At 35.7% G+C, this 17,294-nt stretch overlaps 1 protein-coding gene across 7 annotated transcripts in view; it reads right to left on the bottom strand.

The window, feature by feature from the left end:
- The window catches only part of LOC127003321 (calcium-activated potassium channel slowpoke-like), a 168,037-nt gene that overhangs the window by 25,843 nt on the left and 124,900 nt on the right, over positions 1-17,294 (bottom strand). For 3 of the 7 annotated variants that reach the window (XM_050869818.1, XM_050869822.1, XM_050869816.1), the window contains exons 8-13: positions 14,417-14,522; positions 8,206-8,358; positions 7,787-7,942; positions 6,218-6,330; positions 4,928-5,083; positions 4,490-4,566 (exon numbers count right to left, since the gene is read on the bottom strand). In XM_050869818.1, the coding sequence (XP_050725775.1) occupies positions 4,490-4,566; positions 4,928-5,083; positions 6,218-6,330; positions 7,787-7,942; positions 8,206-8,358; positions 14,417-14,522 (761 nt within the window). Of the gene's footprint in view, positions 1-4,489; positions 4,567-4,927; positions 5,084-6,217; positions 6,406-7,062; positions 7,176-7,786; positions 7,943-8,205; positions 8,359-14,416; positions 14,523-15,421; positions 15,528-17,294 lie in introns of all 7 variants that reach the window. The other 4 variants (XM_050869817.1, XM_050869820.1, XM_050869821.1 and 1 more) reach the window with 4 other exon arrangements.

Consider the following 17,294-nt stretch of genomic DNA (forward strand, 5'->3'; position numbering starts at 1 on the left):
TGATTTTCTGTAAATCACAACTAAGTAAACACACACACACACTCCAAACTGTAGGGGTTAGTGCTTTCGGCTCACAATCAAGAAGTCCCGGGTTCGATTCCTGGGCAGTGTGGAGGAGGCACAGTCTCCTTTCATCTGTGCCCCCCCCCCAGCAGTAAGTAAGCACCAGGTGTCAGTTGAGGGTTGTGGTCCCTCTCTCGGCTGTACGTGGGTGTGATGTGAGATTTCGCCCTCCTTGCTCTGAGGTGGCGGGTGTGACAGTGAAACATATTCCAAAGAATACTTATCGATCTTGGGCATTATGGTGGGTGATACATATTGTTTGAAATATGCCCTCTCATAACCATTATTATTAAAAACTTTTAGCAGCAAGGGTGGGGAATAATTACAAATATATCATTAACAATAAATGGCAACACTGAAATAATAACAAAGTTTAAGTAAATCATTGTAATTTTTTAAAGTCTTTCGCATAATATTCTGTTATTTATGAATATTTGATGCAGTCAATCAGGAACAAAATCAATGCTCTTTCTGCATAAGAAAGTGCCATTTGAAAAACTGAAAGAACAAAAAATGCAGATGATGATTCACACTGACTCTAGTAGAGGACGAGTTTATCTAATTTTACAAATCTTCCTTCCTTCCTTTTGATCCAAATATACTTTCTGCATAACAACACTTCCACACCAAAAAAATAAAATGCATAAAGTTAACCTTAATTATCTTCTATGTAATACCATAAAAAATAAAAAAAACTTCAAAACTTTATCAATAAAAATCCAATTACTGCAAACAAATGGAAGAAAATGAGAAAAAAATAAGGTACATATTTAAGAAAACTTTCTGTATATAAGAGACGGACTTTGGTATAAACTCAAGTCAACATCTATAGCCAGTAAATTTTCATAAATTAATTTGAATGACTTCATCTCTTTTAAAATAAAGGAAATTATTTATTCTGCAAGTGAATATGCATTACATAAGAGTTTAGTAGCACAATGCAGTAAAGACGAAAAACCTTACTCAAAGAATAAGATAGCAATGGGCATCAATGCTAAGCACTATATTGCCTTTTATTATAAATAAACATGAACAGCTCATTCACATATTGCCTTTCATCACATCAAAAAAAGGCTTGGCTGAAGTTCTAAAATGCTAGTTGCTTGAAACAGTTTGAAACTGAGCAAGGAATTCTGGTCAGGCAATCACAACGTGATAATGCAATAATTCTGGCTGAAGTGTGCCATTAGACAATGTGTCTTTTTGCAGGCCAAATGCTTCTTGGGGGACTATCTAGCTCTCATTTTCCTTGAAATCAATGTATGATATTTGAGGTTATGAGATAAGATATGTAACTAAGACTCTGAAATCCCTCTCCTGATGTGGGTTGACCCCGTACTCACTGGCAGGATCCTTTTGTCCCCATATTAGATGTGAATAGATGCTGATCACAAGTGCAATGAGTAAAATTTTCTGCTGCTTGAAGCAGCAAGATATCAGTCTGGGAGGTAAGTAGCACTGAGCCTCGTCCAGCCAACACCAATCATTTTCTGGGCTCACTGAGCACTGCTCTCCATACCATCAATGTGGTAAACTTGATACGCAAAAAAAGGCATGTATGTTCCAGTTTGCTAATGTATGGTAATCATATCCTTTTGCAGAGGACTGATAAACAGAGACTATGTAAATATACTTTTCTTCTCAAGCCACCAATTTGAATTTAGTTGTCAGAAGAAATGAGGAACATGAGAAGTAGACAGAGATATTTAGAATTCATGTTTCATTTTATGGCTGGATTTACTAAGTAACGGAACATACATTAATTCCTTTAAGCTCCCAATGATTATACAACTACTAAGAAGCACTGCTTCCTAAAAGATTTGTCCAAAATAGCCTTCCTGAATGACAACAAAATTAGACCAACAGAAAACCCATAAAATCCCGGTTAGGTGAAGGTCAGAGATGGCAATGAGGGAACATAGTGCTGCTGCGGGTGAGGGGTGAGGTGTTGGCTACTGTGAAATGGATGCAACAAAGTGAGTGTACTTGTGGTGTTCATGAGCTCTGCCTCTACACAGAAATTATGAGAGTTCAGTTGTGATACAGTAGGACTGCTACAGGACTGCTCCTGCTACCGCTGCTGCTGCTGCTGCTGCTGCTGCTGGTGCGGCTTTAGAAAGTGATATTCTACATGTAAAAGCTTTGGTAGTGAAAATAAACATCACAAAAATAGGACACACACATCATTTAACTGAAATATGAAGTTATTTTACATTTACCTTTTATCGTACTGAACAATGTGTCTCTGATTCCAATATATTAAGCCAGAATAAGTACTTAAAAACATTTAAGAGAAAATTTAAGCTTTCCTTTTCTGCCTATCACGGGATTAATAGTCTATTGCGAAGGATAAACCGGAAACAATCCTTGAGTCACACACTATCTGCAGGGACACAAGTAATATTGAAATTACCTGTGTTGTGTACCTGCATAATTACACAAAGAAAATGATTTGTGTTTTTCTATGGAGCATGGAAAATATAGTATACAAATATGAATTATATGCATTGAAGCAGAAGTAAAAATCATTACTAAATGTATAAAATGAAACAAAAAGGTACATTTGACCATCTTGTTAATGATATGTAAATGACATACTGTATGATAATGAGTGCAAATGGATTTTCAAATGCTTTTTACCTGGAAATTCTGCATAATATGATGCAATTTAAGGGAAAAGTGCCATTAATCAAAATTGTGAACAGATGAGAAAACTGTCAGCATGTATAATTTGAGAAAAGCGTCACCTTATTTTTTTTCCGTCAAAATGGTTTGTTCATAAAAAAAAAATTTATCAATCGTTGTACAGTAAAATTCAATTACCCACTTCTTGTCATCTGAATACTCAATTAAGTCTCTTAATGCTCATTTCTCCCAGCGTCATCTATGGTAGCCTCAGGCTTGATTGAACAAGGGTTTCCTGAACTATGAGTCACCATTATTGTAACTGACTCCACATTTACTACATATACAAGGTAAGAAGATAGCTTTAGGAAAAGAAAGCAATATATATATATATAGCTGAGGAAAGTCTGTCACATGAAATGGGCCACACAGCATATTCACAGAACAGTGACTTTAATATGGGTTATGGTACATCACCATTATGATGTACAATGGTCCATACATGGTCTGAGGTGGCATGCAAGTAAATATGAGATGTAACTTTGGTTCCTTCATTATGCCATTCATTCTGCCTCACATTCTTGCAGCCTATCGGTTCCTGGCTCCCTGGCATCTTCCATTTACATTTCATGCTTGAACACGGTCTTTTGCCATAGCCACATGTCTTTTGGGTTACACTATCTTCTCTCCTCAACAACATCACTTATACAGAATCATTTCACAGCTCTAAATCTCTTGATTCTTTAAATGTGACCATACCAAATCAACATTTTTTTATCTATCAGTAACCGGACTTCTGTATTCTAGGCTCGGCCTACACCTCATCCTGCACTATTTCTATCCTATGGATTCATGTCCCTTTCTCTGGCTCTCACCCTCAAACTCCCCAGGTTGTGCCACATCAACATTTCCCTTCCATGTGTCTAAGGCAACAAAACAACTCTTCATGACTATCATAAATAGCATTACTCTGGGTCTTGAGCCTGTCCTCACTTCATGAACATAATTGGAAAAGCTGCTAACAACTGAAGTAAAGCAAAATTAAATCTTTAAATAGTACTGTAAATATTACTTATGGTTAAGACATTTGACTCAACAAAATATTTATTTATAACTTTGTTTTCACACCTGAGCTAAGATGAAAGAATTTAATTTGAATTGGCATTGTCTCTCCAGTAAATATTAATCACTGAAATATATTAGTATAGTAAAAGATTTTTACACCCTGAAAGTAATTAAACTTTTCTCCTCCAATGCTTAATAAACTTGAGTTTGAACACATATCAGGGTCACTAATGACACTTTTTTGTAATATTTTACAATAGTTGTTAAAACTGAAAACACTGGCACGCAATTTGAAAATGTCGTAATAATTCTAACTATAAATCATATTAATAAAGCTAAATAAACCTTCATCTTTAATAAACAAAGTTAAAAAATCATTGAAGTAAAACAAATGAGCGGAAATTTAAATCAAATTTTGAAGACGAGAACAAAGTTACAAACTTAAATTGACTAATGAAATATGTGCATAATAAAATAAAGCAATTATCAAAACCACTGTGTAAGTTTGGTATACAAATAAAGATGTTGTTGTGGAAGAATTATGTTTAGGTTATTAGGATATTATTTTTTTTGCTATGAAGTCTCGTCCACCAATTATTCAGGCAGGAAGAAACTTATCTTTTAGGATTAGAAAAAATAACAAAATCAGTTACAAAACAAAATTTTGACTTCCTTTGATGAAATGAACACTTTTAATGTCAATTATTTAAGAGTAAATGAGCTGAGAAATACTTACAGTTTTTACATTTACACTTCTTGATGAGGGTCTCGTCCTTAATATCATCGTGACATGCTTTGCAGTAGTACCACGCTCTGAGATAGAAAAATAAACAGAATAGACATTTTAAGGGACCTCATCATAATTATAATAACTGAATTTAAACATTATATTTTCAAAATAGGAAAAGGAGAATTCCTTTGGATAACATATGTAAACTCACAAAGCTAATGCTAAACTCACATATCATGCTGGTGTAATCCTAAGTTTGACTTTTTTCCCTAAAGTGAAATATAATGTGAATCATGAAAGGTCATTAGTGTAAAAATTCTGACACCTTAAAGGGTTATAACAGGCTGAACCAACAGCTAAATCATACATCCAGTGGGCTACATCATATCTGAAAATTATGAAATATACAAACAGTGATTCTTTTTCAAACAAAGGAGAACCTACCTTTTAACTTCATCGGCCGACTGAGCAATGAAGAAACCTTGAGTATTGGGTTGTATTTTGGTTGCCTTTGGGTTGATAGCAATTTTACTGTCTGTACCCTCTTCATTTTTCACTTCAATAGCAAGAAGTAGCAACTTGAGCTTTGAGAAACAAAGTCTGCAAGATGTACAAGATAAATTAATGCTTACATAGTGTCATGACGATAAAGAGATTATATTTAGAAAAAATCTGTTACCTGGAGTCCTCTAACACATACATCTGTTAGTTTTTAATCAATGGGATGGACTAATAATTTCAACAGGTGATTCAATGCATGGAAGGAAACGTACGGTAAAGTTGGGGGCAAACACTAAGCTGTGAGCCTGTGAAAACCCACTAACTCGAGACACAGGACAAGAGTGACATTCAAGTTACCACAGTTTACCTTCCCAAGGCACCCACTTATCAACCTGTCATAATGGAAGTAAAAACAGCTGGGTGAGCTGGGCAACAACTTTCCCGAGCCAGGATCGAACCCAGGCCCGCAAGTTCGTAGCTAGGCGTGTTAACCACTACACCATGGAGGAGCCAGAAGTGAAGACAAGATATAAATAATCCTTAGTAGAAGTTACAACAGATTTATGTTATTAATGTGATATTTGCAATATTAAGCACTCCAACCCTTAGCACCTAAAGTTAGTGAAATAGCATTACATGTACAAAAACAATAACTCCATCCAGAAAACATCAAACACCAACCTGCATTACTGCCTCTGGACACCGTCATTTAATTCTGCTGAATCTGACAGACAATACCAACAGATCTAAACTCCTGCATCAATGACCATGTGTGTACATATTGATATGATCCAAGTGCTGTATGATTTGTAGTATTATTAGATATTTCAGAGAAAATTTTGAGTAAGTCCAATTCACAAGAAAACTTTTAGCGGGTGAAATTTTAGCAGAATGAAATTCTTCTTTGCAACCACTTTGGCATTTAAGTGTTGGATGTTTACAGTGTTCCCCATGAGTCCTAAAGCTTTCATTTGACATGTATCATAATATCAACTAAAACTTTCCTGAGCAGCAGAGCAGCAAACTGAAGTGCCTTGTCTTTTTTTTAGACAACACATACTGTATTGATTTATGCAAAAAAATGAAATTATGAAAGCAATTGTTTAATATGTGCTTGAATGTACAATTTATTCTCATACTGGTCACATGTATAAGAGTTAACATAACAAGACATAATAAATAGTGAAGAAGCTGCTGCTTTGATTTCTTTGAGGGCCATCATCTGGTACTTACTCTGATGCCTGAGGAAATGTCATGCTGACAAAACTTGGTGAGAGGGTCTCTGTGTACATCTCACATCCAGTTCCACAGAGGTAGTCGTTCTGCCAGGCCTGCGTGTCTGGAGACTGAGGGAGACAGCAAGTGTCCTGAGTAACTTGCCTATAGCACACAACCCACAAGGCTACTGTGCTTCCACATTCCTTGTGCAATGGAAGAGTTTACTGTGTAGAAAGCAGGCCAGATATGATTCCATCCAGAGAAGATGTATGACGATAATACACATGGACTAGTAAGATGAACAGAGTGGCAACAAAATTAAACTGCACACATGATACACAAAAATACAGTAATGGACTCAAAACATAAAGACTAGTAGCCTGCTTTTTACACAGGAACCCTGACAAACCAATGTAACAATGGGCAGGAGAGTAAGCCACCCTTGTTTATTAAGATTTTTCTGTTATTTCACATTCATAAAAGATGAATGTATTACATTCTCAAATTCAACCACCAAATGAAAGCAGACACCATTCTGTGTTAATATGCATCACTGTGTAGTTGATAAAACTGCCTGTCATAACCAGAACCTTTTAAGGAGTACCAGCACATCACTCCTAAATTTGAGTTCAGAATAAAACAGCTTTTGAATGCATGCTTCCCATCACATGATACAAAACAATTATACTAATACTGCTAGTTTATGGTACCAATAAATTGGTTACACATCAAACAAATAACTGCTACTTAGGTCCTGAAATGTGTAGAACAAGTTAGTTTTCCAAAACGAGTAACTTGCAATATATCACCAAATCATGTTAGGCACACCGCTTGTATGCAATCTTGCTGCGGCAACTTACGATGACGTTTCCCAGAATTCAAGATCCACAAAAGCTGGGCTCAGAGTCTCTGTGTACATCTCCATTCCAGAGCCTTGCTGGTAATGGTCTTGCCATGGTAACATGTCCGCCGACTACCCCACAATGATACAGTGACGATTACACCAAGAACATGAGTAATGACAATAACAGTAATGGTAGACATGAAACAATGATTACGAAGACAACGGCAATAATGGTGATGATGATGATAGTGACAATAATGATGATAATAATACAGATTTCTTTATACAGTTTCTCCATTAAAGAGGAAAAGAAGTAACAGACCAAGAAGAGTAACACTTTAGTGAGGAATGATCTTTTTGTCAGTTATATGTTTGAACTGCTCCACCCTGGCAATGTAGCAGAACTTTTACAGGCCCAGTTGTAAGTTGCCTCATTTTGCAACTTTAAAAAAAAAATAATAAATAAATAAATAAATAAATAAATAAATAAATAAATAAAATAAATCAATAGATGTGTATATTATATAATTATGGTTAGTAACCCAGAGTTTCACCTTAGGGATGCCTTGAATATAATGTATCAAACATAAATCAAATTTATCATTTTTTTTTTACATAGGGCTATTCACTTTATGAAATGTAGTGTGTAAATATAAATTGTAATTCTTCCTTTTTAACTTAAAAATACATTTTATTTTTATATGAACAATAGCTGTATGTAGCCCATAATCTTTACTTACAGTTTTGTAAGACCTCATAGCAAAAAGGTTGGCCATCATGGTGGAGAAACCAGGAGCCAGGCATGACTGTGCAATGAAGCCTAATTTGAGCTCAGCTAAGCAGATCACATCATCCCCTCGCTTCCAGTCCCATGAGGGAATGTTTAACAAGTAGGCCTGGAAATACTTCCTTATTAGTGAAAGCTATAACATCAGTATTATTAATTTTATTTGATCAGTTGTAGAAACATATGTATTTTGTTTACATTATCATTCAGATTTTTGGCTACATAATTTGAATGCACTGCTCAGAAAAAAAATATAAATGAATCCCATATAAAGTTTCATTATATTCCTTTACATATCATACAGAAATGGACCAGTTACCTAAAAAAGAAATTATTTTTTGTATCATTATCTGTAAATGTAGTGCAACTGACCTTATTGTGATACTGCATAAGCTGAATGATAACTCTAATATCATCTGAGTAGTTCTTGATGGAGATGACACGCATGATGTTTGCTGCATCCTCGGCATCAGGGTCCTGACAGTACTTATTGGCCAGGACAAGGCACGCATCAGCTTCGTGGACCTGCCACACCGCACACAGGAGCTCATTAGCCCTCCCATCCAAGCACCACCTCCCAGGAACTTGACAACCACTGTATAGTCAGAGACTTCATCCTACATGTTTGACTCATCATTGGGTGCAGAAAAAATTATGCTTTCATAAAGTGAACCATCAAATAAGCTGTGCTTCTTAGATATGAAAAGGAAAGAATTGAAAATGCAAAACAAACAGTTTTTAGTGTCGATACATTTTCTCTATTTATATTTACAATTTATATATACGAGGACTGGTACTACTGTAGTTAATTAAAGCATAAAATTTTCTTACAGATGAATAAAGAATTACTCTAACTAAGCAGAGGAAAGTCCTTCTCTGGGAGACAGATATACGACTGAATGTTTCAATCTTGTATACAACATGATAAGTTGACAATATCAATTTATAGTGAGCACAAAAGAGTGAAAATATGCTGTGCATATAGATATATATTCATTATGTTCATATATACCACATATTGTTAATATGTTAGCATACAAGAGCTTGTGGAAAGTTAATTCATATACAGAAACTTATGCCACTCTCAGTAATAAGGAAAAATTAGTACATATATATATATATATATATATATATATATATATATATATATATATATATATATATATATATATATATATATATATATATATATATATATATATATATATATATATATATATATATATATATATATATATATATATATATATATATATATATATATATATATATATATATATATATATATATATATATATATATATATATATATATATATATATATATATATATATATATATATATATATATATATATATATATATATATATATATATATATATATATATATATATATATATATATATATATATATATATATATATATATATATATATATATATATATATATATATATATATATATATATATATATATTAATATATATTAGAAAACACCATATATAGATATAAATATGGATAATATATAAAATATAGTATCTATATAAGGATACATATCAAGAGAGCAATGCAGCGTGCACAAGCCAGGGTACCATGCAGAAGGCTGAAGGAGTCTCTGCTGTTCCCACTTACCCTTCAAACTGCACCTCAGGAAATGACAAAAGGTCTCCTGGTGTTGCTATCTGGTCTACTTAAAGTCCTAATCCACAAACTACTTGCAGCAGATGACATGAGCATCTCCCTCATCTGTTGCTCACTATTATCAACACAATGTGGAGTTGTTCACTAGGTTCCCTGGATCACTACAATATTACCTGTTCAAGTGTGACTACCATCTCAAGAGAAAGCTTCACCTTAGTTGATCCTCTGGGACACAAGACGTACATAACACTTGCAATATTTTCATTGACTAGCTGCAACTATTATGTAAAAATTGTTTTATTGAAAAATTCTCTTTGTAACTTACATTTAGCTAGATTACTACCCTCATGGAATATTTATTTTGAAATCTAAACAGCCCGAATTTCATTGAATGAATACTTCTGTACTGTGTACTTCATAATGCCTTTTCTTTCAAGTATAAGTAATTATTTTCCTTCTTTAACTATAATGAAGCACCTGGCCACTGGTCTGATGTGTGAACTCATTCATGATGAGACATCACACCTATGTTACACTTCATCTTTCCCCACTCTTGTTTTGGGCTGCCAACCTAATGCTCATCCAGTCTTATATAGATTTCTTGAACCTCAACAATAATAGCTTACTATAAGTATGCGTAAGTTCAAAGGTGAATCTAATATGCCGATTAATCAAATGGGCACTTTCACCTACGAATTTCTGAGATGAATCATAAATATATGCAAGAAATAACTGCCTTTCCTCCACTGGACTCAATAACAAATACTGCACTGGTAGTTGACTAGAGATACAGATGTTGTAAGACCATCAAGGAAGCAAAATCCACCATGAATCTATTGATGCCTTGCTAGACGCATGAGGAGCAGCGTGGCAGTGGGGCAGAGTGATGAGCAGCACCATATTAGTAGAGTGAATAGTATATTACTGGCTGACAAGAGTAGTACAAGGTGGCAAAGTGGCAATCCCAGACATCAAGAGCCTTAAGCACTTTTAACATCAAGCTTTTTTTCCTAAATATCTCATAAGAGGATAATAAGAACATTACAAATTACCTAAGGCATGTAGTGCCTGAAAGTTACACAGTAGAGCGGCTACAACATTAAGTGACACAAATTATAACATGTTGGCTATTGAGGGGTGTAGTAGTGGCCCATGAAACAAGAGGATCTACTTCATGAATAATACACCTCCATCCATGTCACACATCAACCCTAAAAGCTTAGTGATTTCTAAAGTTTCTTGTGAAGAGAATAAAAATCATTGACTCCATGAAATATCTAGCTCAGTTTCAGGGTAGATCATTTCCTTAGAATATATTCAAAAGAAAATAACCTTCCATGTAACTAAGATGATATAAAGCAGGAGTCCTATGAGTAATAAACTCATCCACAAAAAACTCTTGCACCTCAAAGCTGATTGATTAATGTGGAATGAGAGGATACACAGATGGGGCTTCTTGTGAGATATAACCATTACACCCATGCGCTGTGACATAACGCTTATCCACACACTGAGTACAACAACAAACATCTGATGGGCTGCACACCTAGCTGGAGCACATGACACTCTCTGGCCATGACTCGACAGCCTGGCCAGCGATGAAGCTTGAGCCACTCGACTGTTTTGGAATTAACGCTCCAGAAAGGTTGTAAACATGAGGGTGGTAACTACTTAGCGACTGGGCATGGAGATCTTATCTTAGCAGGTAAATTCAACTCTTTCTCAAAGTACTTTAGTTTTACTCAACAAGCTGCATGTAGCAATAACCATAAGACTACGTATGCTGAACCACACCTGACTAAGACACGATCTGGCCTCACAATTTTGTCATCCCGCTTCATTTGATGAGAAATTTCTCATCAGTCAGAGGCATGACTTACAATTACATGATCAAATGTGATTTATATCAACTGCTGCCATCACCTTCCATTGCAAAGCTGTGTGTTAGGGAGCTGAGACAGAAAAATTAATCACTCATATGTTATTATACCAAAGTATGATTGATTTTGAAAATGAATGACATAATCACCAAACTGAGTTCATGTAATATTGTATGTGATGTCAAGAATCTCAAACAAACAGGAATTGAGACAAGAATTTTGATGGTACAAAATATAAGTAAATAAGTAATAAATAATTATAATCATATAAGTAATTAAAAGTTAAAAAGCACAAATAATACAAACATATTTTAGTATTCCTTTTTCAGAATCAGCAATGGTAGGTGATTGCAGACACTGAACTAATGTTCAGGATACAATAAAAAAAATTGCTTCTGAAGGGTCCACAGAGAGGTCATACAATTTATCTGAGCAACTCTGGGGATCATGATGGAAAGAAAAAACTATTTTAATAAAAATACATAATGAAAAATAAAGAGTGCAGAAGTCTCACATAAAAATGTGAGTGATATTTGGAAACAGTACAAAAATCAATGGTAAAAGATTACATTAAAAAACTATCCATTTTCTTGAACTTTAATAATGAAAAAAGATTGTGATCAATTGGTTTACTTCTATGAGAAAATTCTCTCCTCAAAATTTGTAGCATTTGAGTTTAAAGTCAATTACTGCAAATAAACACATAAGCTGCATCATCCAGTGCTGTTCTTTAGTTGTATTTTTTTCATCAGATCATGAGTGTAGCTCATCATGGTCCCCTTGCTGTGGCCTCAGAATTAGAGGATAAGCACATGTGTGACCCCTGGAGCCCCCTGATGTTCACCCCTAACCAAAGAGGAGGGTGCTGCCTCCGACACCCCTCCCAGCCGCACTCTGCGAGGCACCTGGTCACACCATGTCAAAAGCTCGTGTTTTGGTGGTGTGCTGTTTGGGTCTGCAATTGTTGTAGGTCATTTATAAAAAAATGAGCAGCATTTTGGATTTACATGTTTGAAGGGTGAAAAATTTCCTGCGGTTTACCTATTTTAAACTTTTCTGGATTTTTCTTTTACATATCTTAAAGCTAAAACATATGTGTATGTTCATTGGTAATGAAATCTTCAGGTGTACAAAATCTGTACTTATGTAACTTAAATATGAAGAGCCTTTTTCTAAATATTGACATATGCACTTTAGCACTAGAGTCTGGGAATTAAGAAGTTAGAATATTCAGGTTTATGGTTTGCACGTCCAATATTCTTATGAAGCCCATTATCAGTATAAGCAAATGGTAAAGGTACTTTGAAGAGCATTTCTGTCCTTAAGCCTTTTCTTGCCATGTTACCTTAGAGGAACTATGATTCCTCAGTGAGAAACTGTCAAACTGCCAATGCAACTCACCTAAATGATTATTTTTGCTATGTTTCAAACCATACATTTTGCGTCTATGAAAAAAAGACAGAGATTGGTTCTTCACATATCTGATCTTTATGATTCTTAATCTTTATAAAGTACTACTTTAAATTTCACAAATCCTTGTTTTCATTATACATGCAATTCATGTTTTGATTTTTCATGCATCATTTTCTTAAAAGATAGAAAAAAAAAAAAACAAAAAACAAATCCATCATGGGGGGGGAAGGCAATTCAGTCCAACTCAGTGGTGGTCCCAAGCCTTGCTGAATGGAGAGGGTTGGTGTCAGGACTGGCATCCAGTCATTAAACCCAAACCAGAATCAACATGACAGCAAACCTAAGTTGTGATGCAGATGGAGATACAGGGCAGAAGAGGATGGCCAAAGTAGAGGTGGATGGACTATTAACCTCTTCAGTACCATGACGCAGTATATGAGTCATTTCATCTCTCGAACCATATCCTAGAGACGCTGTATGTGCGTCATGGTCATTGGACTATTCTACGTAGTCTGTAAAACCAGGATATGGCATGGAGGTTATGTTTTGTCTGCTTGTATTGAAGGGGTTAATACAAGGGAGGATTTGAGAGAAAACAGCCGTCAGAGGACAATGGGTATGACTGGGCTGGGGGAGGAGAGCTGTCAGGAACCTTGACCTCACATAGAAGTGGGAAAGGAAGTGACAGAGTAATAATAATAATAAAATTTTCTTATAAAAGCAAATGGCAGTTTGAACTTCTCTGAATGATAAAACCCCTGATTTATAAGTACATGTAAGCTGATCTGTCTGTTGATAATAGGCTTCAGAATAAAGATTTTCTCTATTCTTAATATTTATGTAACACTGAGTATCCTGCTGGAAGATCATACTGGTCCATTCAATGCCTAGCAGATGAAGAGTATCCGTGATATTTTTTATGTCTTTATTTATAGCTTTTATAAAAAAATATCCTTTGTTTGCATGTGAGTATAATTTGTATGCTATGTCCCTGTAAAACAAATAACAACAACAAAACAACAACAAATGCAACATCATTGAATAATGTAGCAGTAATTCATAATGTTGTTACAATACTGAGGCAGAAAGTCTTGAACTGCATGGGTGTTGTTCAATGTATTGTCACAACATTAGGTGCTTGCCAAGATATCTATAATGTGCTGTACATTTCTATCTACATAGGATGTGAAGTTTGTATAATTTGTGCAAGAAGGAAAATTGGATGAATGGTGTGAGCTACAGGAGCCGAGTGTAAGCAAAGAGTCACTGCTTCATGGTAGTGTGTTCTTTGCCTTTGCTGTAATGCCTAGGATGAGTGTGCCCATAGCAGCCTGATGTGAGCTAAGAGTTGTGCCCTAATACCAAAATCACACTCAATGTTTTAAAGTGTATATATTGTGGATTGTACATGTTAATTTTTATTCAAGTAATCAGTTTATAAGACCAACCCAATTTTTATGTAAATTGTTATATATTACACTTAAATAAAGTTTTGTTTTAAATTCAAAGTGAATGATTTACTAAAGATCTGTTGTATCATTGGTGTGAGCATGACATGGCGTAAGCACAGTGACCACTGAGGCGGAGGCTGGTGGTGAGGGTGTGCGTCAGTAGCAGCACCCTGATCACCCTTGCTACTAACAGACTCACCTTAACACGCTGCAGGTCTATGGGACTCATTATGGATCCTTGGAAGAACTCTACAGTGGTGAAGTGTCGCTTAAATAACCCTTCTAGCTCCAGATCCGGCGGCTTTCTGCATACAAAATTTTCAATAAAATAATATAAAAAATATGTACAAATACAATCCAAATCAAATAATAATTAAAAAAAGGGAAAATGGATATGGCACTCCATGGCTGGTCATGTACACTTTCAAGTCAATATAGAAGTCCACTGCCCTACTGCAATCTGGTCATATTGGAAGAGACAGAGGGAGAGAAGAGAAGAAAAAAAAATCACTGTATAATCCAGCAGCTCTTTCTTCCAGAGCCGTGCATGTACTGGGCTGCTGCAAAACAAGTCAGTACAACCCAGGAGCAAGACAGCATGCTAGACTGAAGAGTGCTTCTGGCTATACATTCTGATGCATCATGATAGGGGCAGGGGCCTCCCAACTGACAACTGCGGGTGCCACACTACCCTATCTAGGAGACCCACATGCAAGGACCCGAGGATGATGCTGTTGGGGGACAGAGAGGAAACATTGGTGGTCAGTGTTAGCAAGCACCAAGACCAACACATGTCAGAGACTACCACTGCAACAAACCATAGCATCTTACTGAGAAAATAAACATCAGTAAGATATAGTTTCCATTCAAATCAAATCCTCATAGTGAAGTTGTTCATGTGTAGGTAACTTGGAGAGGTATGCTGCACCATCCACTGTTCAAGAGCAATCCACCCATCACCTTACTCAATACCTTGAGCATGGTCAAAGGTAGAAGAGAACAAGGGATGGAGACATTAACCTCATGTGAAATAGATGTTTAACTAAAAAGCTGTTCAGGTTGTAGTTTTGTGTTAGTTAGTACACAGTGAGCAGTAGTATATCTCTGCAATTACATGAGCTAGATGTTACACAGGAAGACACAGTCACCAACTCCCTCTTGGCCAGTTCTCAGGCTACACTGGGGAAGGGGGGGGATCATTTACCTTCACACGGGCCAAGTCCACTGCACTCATAATGCTCCCCTGATAGAAGCTTACTGTTGTTGAGTGCCGCTTCAAAAGCCCTTCCAATTCCAGGTCCGGTTCTTTTCTGTTCAAAACAAGGGTCAAAATACTGAACTCCCACATCCCAGGGGTGAGTAACAGTACTGAACTCCCACACACCAATGGGGATACAAAAGCAGTATGAGGAAAGGAAGAGGCTTGGTGGTGGTCATAAGCAGTTTGCAAGGAGGTGGACATTCACAAGAGCTGTTATGAAACTGAAAGGAGTTAGTTTTTAACGCTATCTTTTTGTGAGTGTTAGCGCGGTGGCTGATTCATGGCTGCTAATTTCCACCTTAGCTGGGCCAGCTCAGGAATGATGTTCAATGAGCCTTAAATTTGTTTGTATTTTTAAGTTAACATGACCAAACTACCTGAATAATCATGTTTTCTTCAAACAAAGACTGTTTCTGAATATGCATCAACTGTGTTGATAGTTGCTTATTGTTATTACATATGATTCAAGTTTTCATCATCAATGGCACATGTTCATTAATTTAATAGATAATGAAGTTCCCATTAAAACAGTTCTGCCATATTGAAGCAGAAAATTTCTTTCTGTAAATATTTGAAGCAATTGGACCAGGGAATTCAGCAATCATTATTGCTGTACTGTAGTCACACAAATTTAAGGCAGGGTTCAGTTTTATCATTTACTCTTGGGAAAAAAAAAAAAAAAAAAAAAAAAAAATCTGAGCCCCAAAATTAAAAGGACCTTATATAAAAATAATTTTACCGCTTTGAAGAAATAAATTCCAAAATGAGACATCATCAACAGTTTTTGTCCCACTGTGCAATCATACATTACACATATATGTATTCTCAGATTAAATAATCTGTTCTGAGTAAGTATTTTCATTTTTTAAAGTTAACTAGCTCATGACAATTTAGTTAATGAATGAAGTTGATTCATAAGAGACGTCAATTGTAGAACATCTTTTTAAAATTCTATCTACTTCAAAAAGATTCAGTGACAAATTCTGCTGTATTATCATAATGAATTTTGCCACTGTGCTCTTTATTTTCAAATTCAGTGGAAATGTGAGGAATTTGTGTAAAAAAAGAAAGCAAAAATCTGTAAGAGGAGTTTTATCCTACTACTTGTGTGATGTCAGAGTGTAGCACCGTCTGTGTCTCAGGATGCCTTCAAGAAAGCAGTGTTTGAATGATGCACTTACATAGCAAGACAAGAGAACAAGCTTACTGGGATGTCAAACCAAAGGTACAGGTAAATTATTCATGAAGGCTGTTTGCAACTTTTCTGGTGTAAGCATCTGTGTGTTTGCTGATGCTTCATCCTCCTACAGGTAAAGAGACAGTCCGTGTGCACATACGAGTGACTGGAGCATCATGGAGTATGGGTCCCAGGCCATAGTCACTGTGGGTGAGGCTTAAGCAAGGTGGAGTGTTCAGACTCTTGCAGCACAAATATAGATTCAGTAGTTGTAGCACAAGCTTCAAATAAAAATCAGCTTATTGTGAAAAATGAACATTCATTCAAAGAGAGGCAAATAAAAACATTTAAACAGCCAGAGTTAAATACTGCAAATAACTGTTTAATGGAGGTCTTTGTGTTTTCAATATGCAGTTTAGGTAAGTTTAAGCAAATAAAGTTTTATATTGGCAGGCATACCATCAAGGAAAGTCATTCACCTGGCATAACATGACACAGAAGATCTCAGTGTGATGGAGGCAGAGTCTAAAACAGTCTACCTTTCCTAAACACACCTTTCTCATTCCGAGGCGAAAAGATACTGTGGCCGCGTTCATGTGACCGAGAGGAGGAATACAAGAGTATTGAACTCGAACAAAC

The sequence above is a fragment of the Eriocheir sinensis genome, chromosome 25 (genome assembly GCF_024679095.1).
Source record: "Eriocheir sinensis breed Jianghai 21 chromosome 25, ASM2467909v1, whole genome shotgun sequence".
Classification (NCBI taxonomy): Eukaryota; Metazoa; Arthropoda; class Malacostraca; order Decapoda; family Varunidae; genus Eriocheir; species Eriocheir sinensis.